Below are 10,185 nucleotides of genomic sequence, written 5' to 3' on the forward strand. Positions count from 1 at the left end.
AAAGAAGGAACATGATTGCTTGCTTGATCGACTGGTCGAAATACAGCTTGAGGTTGATGCTGTAAAGGTAGATGAAATTGTTCGCCCCCATAGGAAGACTCAAACAAATCGTATCCAAGATATGATTGTGAAATTGGACAAAGTAAGGGGAGACTAATTCCTACAGAACGTCTATCAAGAGGGACTATTCGGTGGCGTCCTAATGGTGATGAATGGGAGGATCCCTTTGAGGATTTTGGTGGCGAGGACGCCCAAGAGCTTTGTACTGCAAGCTATACGTCATGGTAGTATCATCTGGAGATGATGACTGCTTTGAGTTTGGTATTGGTGTAGTCATCCTAGACTCGTGTGGCAATGTGCTGTTAGAGCTGCGGAAGCCACTTAAGTCAGAATCTAGAAAGGGAGTTGCTGATTATGTGGCTCTCATTTTAGGATTAGAAATGGTACACACAATGGGCTTATGCCTGGCTGATGCCTACACAGATTCAGTCCTTGTATATAACCAGGTTCTAAGGAGATGGAGAACACGTTCTGGTAAACATAAAGAACTTCTGTCACAAATGTTGGATCATGCAAGGAAGTTGTAACAGTTCAATTTATTTTTGGTACCCCGTAATGAGAATGACCATGCTGTCAGATTGGCAATAGGCATCTGCCCAAGGAGAGTGGTGGCACAAGCGAAATAATTTCAGAAGTGAATAGTTTCTGTACAATATGCTTAGAATGGAAGTGCCATGCAGATATGTTCGTGGTTTCTAGGCGTCTGCACAGTTTTTGCCGTGTATGTATTATCCACCATTCAGAGGTTAAGGTGCAGTCAAGTCAAGTTCCTATTCGTTGTCCTCAATTTGGGTGCATTCAAACACTTGGTCTTGATCAGTGCCTGCCTATCCTCTCTCAGAAATGGTATGACCTCTATAACAAGCGGCTAATAGAGGCAAGGATGCCTGAAGCTGAAAGGGTCTACTGTCCATTCTCGAATTGTTCAGCTCTTATGAGCAGGCAATATCTATTATTGGCAGAACACTCTCACCTTTTGACGAAGACAATTTAATACCTTGATTTGGCTTTGGAGATGTGACAACACAGACTAGCAACCTTGTCAAGGGTTTGAATAGGCTCTTGCATGATACAAACAGATTGTTCCTCATTTGTGCTTGGCTGGGCCCACATCTTTTGCTACTCACAAAACTCCATTGTTTTATGTACATAGGGGTTGCTGCCTACAAAACTCCTTTGTTTTGACTTTGTATGGAATCCTAAAAATTTGTTCACATGAATTATTACCCAGCAGAATTTAACAAGTCTATGTGCCAATGGCAAAACTAAACTCGAACATCTGAATGTAAAGTTGGATATGTACAGCTTTTTCTGAACATGGACCTCATGTAACTCACTTAACAAGGAATATAGTGAACTTTGGCATCAAAAATTCAATTTCTTCTTGTTAGTCTCTTCCCTTGTTGCAACTTGAACTCTGTGTTTAGCAGCGCTTACATGAAATCTACGACATTTCTGGTGAACCTGACGTGAAAGTGCTGCGTCAATTTTCAGCAAGATGGGAGACTCACAAGAAGAGATGACAGATGACAATGTCATGAAGAACCTGTTTCAGTCATTTACAACCTATATGCAGCAGCAAGCTCACGGGAAACGTGATAGTGATGCCATAGATGCCTTGAAAATTGTCCAACAGGAGATGAAGCAGTTTAACGGCCAACAAGTGTCAACTTACTTGCATTTGTATGAAGAAAATATGAAATTTTTTGGGGTTTCTCAAGATGTTTGGAGCCGCTACTTCTTGCGGATCGTGGTGCGCGCTCTTGAAGTCTGAATTTCAGAAATTCAAGAAACACATGCTGGTTGGGCAGAGTTTAAGAAGGCATTAAAAGATGAATATTTCCTGGAGGATACAGGTCTTATGAACCACAGGAATTTCTTAGCATGGGTTTCTATGCCTAATAAGGGACTTTCAGTTAGCCCTTCTGCGAGAGTTTGAGAGCCGCTATGATCAGTTGGATGGAACTGAGCAGCAAGCTTTGGAGATGTAGAAAGTGGAATTATTTTTACAAGCCGCTGATGCTGATTTACAGGAAAAGTTAGATGATATTTTGGAAGATCAAGCTACTGATTCAGGTTTAAAGACCGAGTGGAGACATGTCATTGATGCTTTGAATGCTCTTGTTAAGAAGCAGCGCAGGAGAGTACGATTGCATCGTAATACATGATCTGCTTCTAAAAAATCCTTGGAGACCTCTTCTTTTACCCCTGTTGCAAGTTCTATGCTAAAGCCTACTCCTCCTGTTGTAAATCCACCAGTTCCTACTGCTCTAGTGCCCTTATCTGTAGATGATGTTATTAAAGGCTTGGCAAATTTGACGATTGAAGCAGTCAAAGCTGAAGTTGGTAAGTTAAAAGAGCAACTTATGTCAGTACCTGCTGTAGCACCTACTCCAGCAACTGCTTTTCCAGCTAGCCAAAGAAAAGGGAGACGATGTATTTGGTGTGATAGTACAGAGCACCAACACTGCAGAGATTGTGATGCTTTTCAAGAAGCACGTAAGAAGAATGTAGTGTTCTAGGGACAAGATGGGAAGATATGGCTGACAGAGACTGGTGCTCCTCTTGACACAAACTTTGGTAAAGGAGTCATGAAGAAGCTCGTTGATGATATGGCTGCACGATCAGCTTATGTGAGTGTAAGAGGAGATTCTTCAGCTTATGGAGTCCAGCTTGAGCAGAAATTAGATGGAGACTCTACTTTATGGTCCTCTACCTTGGAGATAGCGAGAAGAGGGAAAGTTCAGGCATCTACTATGACTTGTGTGGGCTCCAGCATTTGAGGAGAAACGGGATGGGATTCTCCTATTGACAGGTATTCTATTTTTGCCTATATGGCGAAAACACAAGGTTTAGATGCCATGGTTGAGGAAAAGAGAAGAAGGGATGAGGAGGGTCTTAGCACCTCCAAAAAGACTAGAGGGGGTGACTTTGTTTCACCACCTATTACAGCTCCACCTATCACAAGTTCTCCAGCTCAATCAGGTCCTGAACAACCTATGGGAGACAAACAGATGAAAGAGAAGAGGCAACCAAGAAAGGAGCTAGGATTCAAGGTCTTGTCAGACCTTGATATGCAGACGGATATGAGTAATATTTTTCATGAAAGAATTTTGAATAGTGAAGTCACTTTTACTGTTGGAGAAGCTCTTGGGATTGCTAGAAGAGAAATACATGATCAGATGCATGATATTTTGCGGAGAAAACGACATGTAATGGAAGGACTTGCTTTACAGGGATTATGGCATGGAGCTCTTGGGAAAGAGCATGATGATGCAGTGATGGTTGAGAATGCTTCTGTCAATCCGCAATTGGAGAAAATGGTTCAGCCTATGCAGTATGAAGATGATGATACCCCTATTCTCATTCCTCGCAGCCATTTTTCACGTAGTCATTGGGCTAGAGCAACCACTGAGACGGTGGTAAGGATTGGAGAGAAACAGATTCCTTTGGTCGCTTTAGTCTATCATGGTTCCGAGATTAATCTTATTGGTCGAGGAGTTTATGAAAGTGGAAAGTGGCCTATGGATGCAGAGCATGGCTGGCGCATGAGAACCGCCAATAATACTTTTGGTGATATGTATGCTGCTTGTTTGAGCATCAGAATTTCTATTGGTAATGTTGAAGAGGATTATCATTGCTTTGTTCAGGATTCTTGCTCTTATCCGATTATTCTTGGACAGCCTTTCATTACAGAAGCAAGAATGGAGACGAAAGTGATGGATGACGGGTCAGCCTATGCACGGATACACAGTAAGGATGGTATGCGAGCTGTTCAGTTTATGAATGTTGGGGTAAATCATCCGAGAAATAGGGACTCCTTGCGTGAGGCACCACTACCTGCGAAGGAGTTGGATTTTCATTAGGTACCGCTCTCTTACGAGATGCCAGTGGTACGAAGCGAAGAAAAGAGGAGATCTCGCCTCCTGGCAACCAGTCTTTCTCCACTAATTTTGTTGGTTTTTCTTCAGATAGTTCAGTGAGTTATCAGAAAATTTCAGATTTGCCTAGAGCTTCCAGGCAGTACATTGGTCGTAAGGAGAAAGAGTTGAAGATTGCAAGTATTTTGCAAGCAGAAGAGCATGTAGATGGACTGTATGAAGGGATGTCTTATGCAAATATATTGTTTGAGATGGGAACAATGCTGAAAACTGATGTATATAAGGGTTCAAAGATCATACCTGTGCAAACCTTGGATATGTTTCAGGAAATTTCTGATTTTATGCTGAAAACAGAGTTAGAGGCTGAGAAAACTCAGCAAACTGAATTTATGGCTGATCAGCTTACAGAGTTGCAGAGGGCTGAAACCTTTCAGCCAACAGAGTTAAATGCTGGAAAAATTCAGCATATGGAGTATGAGGCTGCACCCATGCAGTCCATAGAGCCGAGGGCTGAGTTCATTCAGCCAACAGAGTTTAATGCTGAAAACTTTCAGCATACAGAGTTTCAGGCTGCACCCATGCAATCCATAGAGCAAAGGGCTGAAATCTTTCAACCAACAGAGTTGAGAGTTGCTGAAAATTTGCAGAAATTGCAGCAAAGAAAAGAGTGCCTGATTGATGCCAAGGTTGACACGAAGTATAAAACAGTTGATAAGAAGGTTAAGCCGGTTGCAGGGCCGCTTCCTCCTGATATTGATGAGCAGAGAGAAAAAGCTATGAAGCAGTCTATGTTGAGAGATCCTGCAAATATTGGACATAAATTTACAGCTGAAACTCTTGTAGAATTGAAGATTGGAAATGATAATTTCTTACTTCCAATGGAAAAAGAATGTTTTAGAGAGATGCTTGGACGTCATGGTAAGGCATTTGCTTTCTTTCCTCATGAAATTGGCTGCATTAGTCCTGAATTGGTTGCACCTATGTTCATCTTCATTGTCCCTCATGTACCATGGAATATACGTCCTATACCTATGCCTAAACCACACTTGCCAAAGCTGATAGAGGAGTTGTTGAATGAGAAGATTAAGATAGGGATTTTGGAACCCTCTTCTGCGCCCTATTCTAACAGGTGGTTTACTGTACCAAAGAAGAATGGTACTTTGAGATTTATTCAGGATATGCAGCCCGTGAACAAAGTGACAATTAGGAATGTGCAAACAGGTCCAGTTGTGGATGAATTTGCTGAGGCTTTTGCAGGACGAGCCATCTATTCTCTAGGTGACTTGTATTCAGGTTATGATCAGTTTTAGCTTGCCTTGGAAAGCAGGGATATTACTACTATGCGGACACCTATTGGTCTTGTGAGGATGTGTACCTTGCCTCAAGGTGCCACCAACTCAGTTGCTCATATGATGAATGCTATGCATAGAGTTCTATGAGACTATATTCCACAGTATACCATGCCTTTCCTAGATGATGTGCCTATTAAGGGTTGTGCAGAAGAAGAAAATAATGAAAGTCTTGATTTGGGAGGATGTAGACAGTTTGTGGCTAAACACTTGGTTGCTTTTTGTGAGCAAATATTGACACGATTAGAGGAGGTAAACTTGACTCTTTTAGGGCTGAAATCTGTCTTTGGTGTTAATGAAGTTATCATAGTTGGGCATATGGTTGGATATTATGGCAGGAACCCTTCACTTGCAAAGGTGGATGCCATAAGCAGGATTGCAGAGTATTGCTCGACTACTTCAGAGATGCGGAGATTTGTGGGAGCTTGTGTATTTTACATGATTTGGATTCCTCATTTTGCTCACATTGCAGATGTTCTCTATCAGCTGCTTCGAAAGGGGCAGAAATTTCATTGGGATGAGAAGCATTCGAAAGCCATGCGTAAACTCAAGAAGTTGTTGCAGTCAGCTCCTACTCTTCTAAGGCAGATTATCAGTGTGGACGGCCAATCATGATGACAGTTGATACTAGCCCTATTGGCATAGACTGGGCAGTGGGACAGGATGATGCTGATGGAAATAGATATGCAATCCGCTTTGGAGCTAAATTTCTTAATGAGCGACAGAGGAGATATCCGCAGATTAAAAGAGAGTTGTGGGGAGTAGTCACTGCACTGAAGTGTGATAAAGGGTATTTTATTGGAGCTTCAGTTGTTGTGGAAACAGATTGTTTGCTTTGCTTGGCATGATTACTAGTTGTTCGACTCCAGATATAGCGATGCTTCGGTGGATTGCCTACATCAAATCATTGAATCCAGAATTTCGACACATAGCAGGGAAAGATAATCCAGTTGCTGACATGCTATCTAGAGCGAGATATGAGGATGAGGAGTCAATGCTTGTAGAAGATGATGAAATAGAGTTTGCAACTTCTATCCTTGTTCATGATTGTCAAGTATCTACTGTTGAAGCCTTTATTGAAGAACTCTATGTTGATAAGTGGCTGCAAATTGGACAGTATCTAAGTTCATTGACTCGAAGAGTTGATTCGATAGATGATGAATTCAAGAAAATCAGAAGGAAGGCTTATGGGTATTTCTTGAAAGATGGTTTTCTTTGGAAGCATCCAAAGAAGAGAGGTGGCTTACCCTTGAGAGTAGTTTGTGAGGTAGCGATGCAGATACAGATTATGTGAGAGTTTCATGAGAGTTCATGGGCTGGTCATAGAGGTGTGTGGGCTACCTTTGAGAAAATCAAAGAAAGATACTGGTGGAAAGGGATGTATAAAGATGTTTCCCACTTTGTGGAGACTTGCAAGGAATATCAGCTTTACTCTTTAGTGCGGCATCATGATGAGTTGCATCCGACCTATCCATTATGTATGCATTATAAGTGGGTGGTAGATTTGGTTACTTTGCTAGTGGGACTTTGGCAGATGAGATATCTTGTCTTGGCTAGGGAGGATCTTACAAACTATATTGAAGGCAGATCTTTGTGGACAAAGACCACCACTACAGTATGTAAATTCTTGTTGGAAGAAATATTTTGCAGGTATGGATGTATAGGCAAGATTACAGCTGATCGTGGAGAGCTAGATGCAGACGAAGCTAGAGAATTTTTCTCACGGCTTGGGATCAAGTTGGCTCTTACTACTACCTATAATCCAGAGGGAAATGGCAAGAGCAAAAGAGGACATCCGCCGATAGTTAAAGCATTGGCAAAAGCTTGTAGAGGTTGGATTGGAGATTGGCCAAGATTACTACCTTTTGCATTGTGGGCAGACTGCTCTACACATAGCGTGACTACTGGATATATGCCTGCAGAGTTGATGTATGGGCAAAAACCTGTCATGCCTACAAAAATCTGTGCTCTCACATGGAGTGTTCTTCCATGGCATGAGAATTTATCAAGGGAGGAGCTTCTAGCTCTTCGGATTCCTCAACTAGAGAGAAGGACAGAAGATGTGCAGCTAGCAGTTGATCGTTTGAAGGTAGCCCGACTTAGAAACAAGGACAAGTTTGATTTGAGGCATCGCTTGAGGTCTAAAGCCATAAAAGAAGGAGATTGGGTTGTAGTCTACGACAGTAGTCTAGAGAATCAGCATAGTAGCATGAGAAAAATGGTTCAAAGATGGTTTGGACCGTATGAGGTGAAACAGGTTTTTGACAATGCTACCTATGAGTTGGTTGAATTAGATGGAACAGTATTGAGGGGTGCCCATTGCTGGAAAACGGGTCAATATTTTCAAGAGAAGAGAAGATGAAGAATATTCACTTGAAGCATTGGCAGAAGAAGAGCAGGTAGAAGAAAGTCAAGCAAAAGAAGTAGAGAATATGGATAATGAAGCTGATGGAGAAACAAGTGTACTAGAAACTGAAGAAGGACTGACCTGTTTGTGGACTTGAATGATCCTGGATAGTTGGCTCATCTGGAGGATGCGCAGATTTAGAGGGGGTGGATGTCATGCTGCTGCGCATCTGAGCCGTATACACCTCCATTTTTTTTGTTGTGCATTTGTGTTATTTTTCTGCGTGTGATTCATTCTATGTGATTGATGCATTACGATAATCCGTCCTTTCAGTACCCTCATCCAATGTATATATTCCGCTAGTATGTGTGTGTGTTTCTGTTTGGATGCATGATGTGTGTGTGTTAGAAAAATATGAAAAACTAAAGCCAAAGGACATTATCAAGCTGATAATTTCAATGATGATCTCTAAGAAAAGTGCAGGGAATTGTGGAATCAAAGGAAGCTTTGTGAAAGCCGATCATCTAAGTTCAATAGTTCCCATGAAATAGAGTTGAAGGAAGTCTCTCAAAAGCTTCTTAAGCGAGTAAAGCACTAGTGAAGCACCGAGAGAGCATTTTTCCACCTAGTCCTCAAGGCCGAAGTTGAAGTTTGTGTGCAGATCACCCATCACAAAGCTGACTGTTAATGGGGAAATTGATGACTCCAAAGATACCCTACGTCAATCCTCAAGGTCAAAATCAAAGTTTGTGCATAGATCTCCTGTTGGTGTAAAGAAACTAGAGTTATTCTTGTCAAAGAGGAGTTTTTTTCGCTCACCTAAAAGAGGAGAAGGGGAGACTAATTCGGACTGGTACGTTTGACAATGGAAAAGCAGGTCGAGGTGGTATTGCAGGAGTTGAAGGGATAGAGCCCGAAAAGCAGTAGAAGAAGCTTCATGATCCATAAAAGCAGCGCCATCACCAGCAACCAGACAATGCCACGTGGCTCCTTAACCTATCTGTAACAGCTCTTTCTGCCATGGGCCTCGTCCTCTTTGGGCACTGGTTTAGCTCCAAGCAAGATTGACAAACTAGAGGAGGAGGTATCATGATTTCTTGCTTCAATGTCACAAGATACTGCAAGTGTGGAGAAAAAGAAGGAACATGATTGCTTGCTTGATCGACTGGTCGAAATACAGCTTGAGGTTGATGCTGTAAAGGTAGATGAAATTGTTCGCCCCCATAGGAAGACTCAAACAAATCGTATCCAAGATATGATTGTGAAATTGGACAAAGTAAGGGGAGACTAATTCCTACAGAACGTCTATCAAGAGGGACTATTCGGTGGCGTCCTAATGGCGATGAATGGGAGGATCCCTTTGAGGATTTTGGTGGCGAGGACGCCCAAGAGCTTTGTACTGCAAGCTATACGTCATGGTAGTATCATCTGGGGATGATGACTGCTTTGAGTTTGGTATTGGTGTAGTCATCCTAGACTCGTGTGGCAATGTGCTGTTAGAGCTGCGGAAGCCACTTAAGTCAGAATCTAGAAAGGGAGTTGCTGATTATGTGGCTCTCATTTCAGGATTAGAAATGGTACACACAATGGGCTTATGCCTGGCTGATGCCTACACAGATTCAGTCCTTGTATATAACCAGGTTCTAAGGAGATGGAGAACACGTTCTGGTAAACATAAAGAACTTCTGTCACAAATGTTGGATCATGCAAGGAAGTTGTAACAGTTTAATTTATTTTTGGTACCCCGTAATGAGAATAACCATGCTGTCAGATTGGCAAGGGAAGTTGTCAATAGGCATCTGCCCAAGGAGAGTGGTGGCACAAGCAAAATAATTTCAGAAGTGAATAGTTTCTGTACAATATGCTTAGAACGGAAGTGCCATGCAGATATGTTCGTGGTTTTTGGGTGTCTGCACAGTTTTTGCCGTGTATGTATTATCTAGCATTCAGAGGTTAAGGTGCAGTCAGGTCAAGTTCCTATTCGTTGTCCTCAATTTGGGTGCATTCAAACACTTGGTCTTGATCAGTGCCTGCCTATTCTCTCTCAGAAATGGTAAGACCTCTATAACAAGCGGCTAATAGAGGCAAGGATGCCTGAAGCTGAAAGGGTCTACTGTCCATTCCCAAATTGTTCAGCTCTTATGAGCAGGCGATATCTATTATTGGCAGAACACTCTCACCTTTTGATGAAGATAATTTAATACCTTTCTTTGGCTTTGGAGATGTGACAACACAGACTAGCAACCTTGTCAAGGGTTTGAACAGGCTCTTGCATGATACAAACAGATTGTTCCTCATTTGTGCTTGGTTGACAGACTGTTCCTCATTTGTGCTTGGCTGGGCCCACATCTTTTGCTGATCACAAACTCCATTGTTTTATGTACATAGGGGTTGCTGCCTACAGAACTCCTTTGTTTTGACTTTGTATGGAATCCTAAAAATTTGTTCACAGGAATTATTACCCAGCAGAATTTAACAAGTCTATGTGCCAATGGCAAAACTAAACTCGAACATCTGAATGTAAAGCTGGATATGTACAGCTTTTTCT

The 10,185-nt window shown here is 42.0% G+C and overlaps 1 protein-coding gene and 1 pseudogene across 1 annotated transcript; both read left to right on the forward strand.

Annotated features, from left to right (window-relative positions):
- The first annotated feature begins 281 nt into the window (after positions 1–281).
- Positions 282–1,054, forward strand: LOC148021782 (uncharacterized). Its single transcript, XM_087696753.1, has 2 exons — positions 282–583; positions 649–1,054. Exons 1-2 carry the CDS (start codon positions 282–284, stop codon positions 1,052–1,054), a joined length of 708 nt encoding a protein of 235 aa, XP_087552879.1.
- A 7,998-nt stretch (positions 1,055–9,052) lies between these two features.
- Positions 9,053–9,838, forward strand: LOC148021783 (E3 ubiquitin-protein ligase RSL1-like; annotated as a pseudogene).
- The last annotated feature ends 347 nt before the right edge of the window (positions 9,839–10,185 follow it).

Source organism: Lygodium microphyllum, chromosome 17 (genome assembly GCF_053477565.2).
Source record: "Lygodium microphyllum isolate KBCC chromosome 17, Lygodium_microphyllum_v1.1.10, whole genome shotgun sequence".
In the NCBI taxonomy this organism is placed as follows: Eukaryota; Viridiplantae; Streptophyta; class Polypodiopsida; order Schizaeales; family Lygodiaceae; genus Lygodium; species Lygodium microphyllum.